General features: G+C 47.2%; 5 protein-coding genes across 5 annotated transcripts; all 5 read right to left on the minus strand.

The window, feature by feature from the left end:
* Nucleotides 1-658: 658 nt before the first annotated feature.
* On the minus strand, nt 659-877 carry C922_05834 (hypothetical protein; the record flags this gene model as incomplete). Its single annotated transcript, XM_008821405.1, has 1 exon — nt 659-877. One exon carries the CDS (start codon nt 875-877, stop codon nt 659-661), a length of 219 nt encoding a protein of 72 aa, XP_008819627.1.
* Nucleotides 878-1,692: 815 nt separating this feature from the next.
* Nucleotides 1,693-2,073, minus strand: C922_05835 (hypothetical protein; the record flags this gene model as incomplete). Its single annotated transcript, XM_008821406.1, has 1 exon — nt 1,693-2,073. One exon carries the CDS (start codon nt 2,071-2,073, stop codon nt 1,693-1,695), a length of 381 nt encoding a protein of 126 aa, XP_008819628.1.
* Nucleotides 2,074-2,139: 66 nt separating this feature from the next.
* Nucleotides 2,140-2,403, minus strand: C922_05836 (hypothetical protein; the record flags this gene model as incomplete). The annotated part of the gene is made up of 1 exon (XM_008821407.1): nt 2,140-2,403. One exon carries the CDS (start codon nt 2,401-2,403, stop codon nt 2,140-2,142), a length of 264 nt encoding a protein of 87 aa, XP_008819629.1.
* Nucleotides 2,404-2,611: 208 nt separating this feature from the next.
* Nucleotides 2,612-2,923, minus strand: C922_05837 (hypothetical protein; the record flags this gene model as incomplete). Its single annotated transcript, XM_008821408.1, has 1 exon — nt 2,612-2,923. The coding sequence occupies one exon, from the start codon at nt 2,921-2,923 to the stop codon at nt 2,612-2,614; it is 312 nt and encodes a 103-aa protein (XP_008819630.1).
* Nucleotides 2,924-3,205: 282 nt separating this feature from the next.
* On the minus strand, nt 3,206-3,448 carry C922_05838 (hypothetical protein; the record flags this gene model as incomplete). The annotated part of the gene is made up of 1 exon (XM_008821409.1): nt 3,206-3,448. A coding segment is annotated over one exon (243 nt), but the record flags the coding sequence as incomplete, so codon positions are not given.
* Between the last annotated feature and the right edge of the window lie 273 nt (nt 3,449-3,721).

The following is a 3,721-nucleotide window of genomic DNA, read 5'->3' on the forward strand; positions in this document are numbered from 1 at the left end:
CCCCCCTCCCTAATGCCTTAGTTAGCTGCCCCTTCTTCCTGATCTCCTGACAGGGGTTACACTTGGGACCCCTGCTGCAGGGGCTGCCCATCCTATCTTCTGTCATCTACTCTCCCCCTCCTCTAATGAAAGTCTCTCTATTGGCCTGGCCGTGCAGGTTCTGCTTTCGAATAGCGCTGATTATGACTAATTTCCTGTTCATGACCTCTTATTTCTCGTACGACTGCTCCATGTCCTCCCCTCGGTGCCTATCCTGTTGTTTGATGTTCTTGACCTTGACGTCCAGCTGTATCTGAGACTTCCTCCTTTATTGATTCCTTTGCCGTCCTCGAAACTCCCCGGAGTCCAATAGGGCGCGTGTCCCTGATCGACCTATACTCCCTGGTACCTCCCTTCATGCTAGACTTATTTCCTCGCCTATTCCGTTTGGTCCTCCTCTCTACTTCTTTCCGTTCTTCGTTAATCCTTCGTTCCTTATTTGTTCTTAGCCGCAGCGACTCCCTTAATTTGCTCTGTTGTTGACCTGCCTGCTCCGAAACTTCGCAGGACGCCTCAACTCCCTACCTGATATTCAGATTCTTCCTTGTCTTGACTTGGGTTGTAAGTCCTGACTCCGTACTTTGCCTTCTAGGCCTTCCAATTTTCAGAGACCTCCTCATCAGAGGCATCTTGATCTCTTGATACCCAGTGGGTCGTGCCCCTTTGAGTTGGTCATAGTTTCGCCTCGGTGGTTGTTCTGGCTAGTTCCTCTAAACCTCGCGTCCTTGGGGGTGATTTGAACCTTCCGTTGAGGGTGACTCAGAATGCCTTCGAGCTGGCTTTTGTCCCTCTTGCTTGTTCCTCCTTCCTGTTTGATGTCAGGTCCTGACTTGCGCATTTCAGTCACGACCTCTTCCCTTTTCGGCTTATTAGGGCCCCCTTACTCATTACCGGAGTCTTGCAACGTTCGGCTCGATTATGTCCTTCTTCTTCTTCGGGAATTTAATCACGAATTCTCCTCAGACCTTGCCCGAGAGTAGGCCCTCTTAGGGAATGCTCGCTTCAGCGCCCCGGATTCTCCTTCGAGGTAGTCCTTCGAACTGGGGCTTGGCCTTTTCAGTGTAGTGGTTTGCCCATTACTACTCTTACTGCGCCCCGCCCGCAACCGCTTATCCTGAATACGCCTGCGCCTTAACCCCTTTCTCCTTCCTTGAAGACTTGTGCTTTCACCTGGTCCGTTCTTTTAATTGGGTTCCTCCCTAAATGGCTCCGTCCTTGACGAGGATTCTGGTGCCCCTTCTGTGCGACTTATCCTTTAGTTCGGTTCTTACCTCTATCTTGTCCTCCTTTGGCTACCCTTATTGATTGATACATTAGACGTGCCTGTTCCTTCTGTTGTTTTGTTGAGGGGAGTTTTGAGCCTTCATCGGTCTCCTTCTGTTAGAGTTTTCTCTTATCTTCCCCTGCGTTACAGGAGAGGACTGCAGGAGGTTTGCCTGTCGTTTAATATGCAGCCTGCATTGCTGCCCCTTCGAGACAATCAGAGATGCCTTGGGGAACCTGTCGTTCTGACTTTATCTACCGATTCCACTTCGGGAGTTCCTCCCGCGTTTTCTCGGAGTCTTCCATTCATCTTGTCCGTCATTTATTTGGTATCTTGTTCTTAGGTCCGGGGCTGCTCACCTTTCTCGGATGACGACGCCTTCTCAATGCTTACCTCTCCCTGAGGCTCCTCCTTCCTACTAGACCTTTGACTTGCATACCATAAGTTTCCCTTCTTATTCGTCTTAACTTCTCATAACCCCTCTCCTGATACTTTAGCCACCCTACCGCTTCCCTGCTACCTTCTTTCATCTCTACGTTTGGACTCACGCTCTTGTTTTTTTCCGAGCCTTGCTTCCCTCTGAGGAGAAGACTTGTGATTTCAGACATGATCGCTCTGTCCGAATCTAACCCCCCCTGTTGCTTCTGAACCTGTGACTTGAGAACTCGGATATTTATTCCTATCTCCTCCTTTTCCTGTCCGTTCCTTTTGTTAGGGAGCCTGCCTAATCTCTCGGAATGTTCGACTCTCAGACTTTGTGATGCCTGCATTCTTCTTATCCTTCTCTATCTTTGAAGTTTACGTCCCTTGACCTCATCCGGTGCTGTGAGTTTGGCTCATCCTCCAGTTTTCTTCTTATTAGTCCTTCCTGAGGAATCTCTAATCTGGTTGTTTATTGTTGATTTTATTTGACAATTAAACCCCATTAGAGATCTTATCCTTTGGAAGGGGTGGTGGGGTGATGTTCGCTTTCGACTTGTTACATAAACCCTACATGTTCCACTCTGGCGTTTTTTAGCCTGGGAGCTTCCTCTGCCCCATCCTTCTTGGGAGTCGATGTTCCCTTTTAAATTTTCCTTTTGCTTCCTGCAGGGGGTCATGTTCTGTTTTACGCTCTGTGAAGTTGTTACAGACGGTTCACTTGGGGCTCAGCGCCCTTTGAGTGATAAGGGTTATTTAGCCTGACCTGTATCCTCCCTGGGGACTTCGACTTCCTCCCTCTTGGGATTCTCTCAGTTTTGACTGATCCTTTTACGATCTTATCTGTCACCTAATGACTAATTCTTTCGTTACGATTGTCCTTTGAGATTACTCGACTTGGATTAGATAGCTCCTGACTGTTGTTGATGTTACTGATTCAATCTCGGGGGGTTCCGCCTCCTTAGTTTCTACTTCGGTTGGGGACTGTTTGGGCCCCTTAACTTGGCTTGCTGGTGGGGGTCTCCTATCTGAACCCCTACACGGGTTTGATTTGTTCCGGTGTCCCTTAATTGAAGTCCTTCCTTTTGGGATGGACTTCCACTTCACGGTTCCAACTGGTCCCTTACCCGTCCTGCCTATTAGGACCTTACCTGTTGTACTTGATGGGGGTTCTTGTCCGTCTAGATTTCTATTCGTCATCATATATTCACGGTAAAGGCCCGGTTGATTATTCAGATCTGTTGTTTCAGCCTCGTTAGATAATTGCTGCTTTGTTTAGCTTTCAGCTATTATATCCCCGATTTAACTGGGTGTGTCTCTGCTTGACCCCTCGTATCCTTAGCTCCTTGAGGGAGGCCTCCTGTTGTTAGTAATTGTCAGCACCTCCTTTGCCAGTTGTATTGCGGCTTTACTCCATTTTTTATTTTGTCTCCTTCTGACTTCTTGAGCTTACACTAGTCCTCCCTTCTCCGTAATCTTAGTTCAACTCGGATTTCTGAGCAAATTCGATTTTGCCTCGTTCTTCATGATTTGGTTCCTTGAAGTCCTTTTCTTCTCTTGGAGTTTGACCTCTCCTATGTTTTGTCTGTCAGTTTTGTTTCCAAGTATGGCTCCGAGTTCTGAGGCTTGGGTTGGAGTATTGTGTCGTCGTCTGTCTAACTTTAAGATGATCTTAAAGTTGCGATTGATCTTTTCGATTTCTGTTGGTTTCTCCCTCATGACGTCCTATAGTTGGGATCTGTCGTTGGGCTTTGTTGTATAAATGTCTGCTTGAATGGTCCTGCTTCTCTGCTTGGGAAGCCAGTTTATTCCGACTTCTTTTTTTTCTTTTTTAACATTCTGACGTTTGGTTCTTACTTGTATCATCACATATTAGTTAGTGGTTTGTCCACTGGAGATTGTTGCATGGGCTTCTAATGACACTTACGAGTCGTTGTCAGGAGATTCAACCTCATTTCCTACGTAAGTTTTGGCCTTCTTATTTCTGTATTGGAGGCT

This window comes from Plasmodium inui, assembly GCF_000524495.1.
Source record: "Plasmodium inui San Antonio 1 unplaced genomic scaffold supercont1.222, whole genome shotgun sequence".
In the NCBI taxonomy this organism is placed as follows: domain Eukaryota; phylum Apicomplexa; class Aconoidasida; order Haemosporida; family Plasmodiidae; genus Plasmodium; species Plasmodium inui.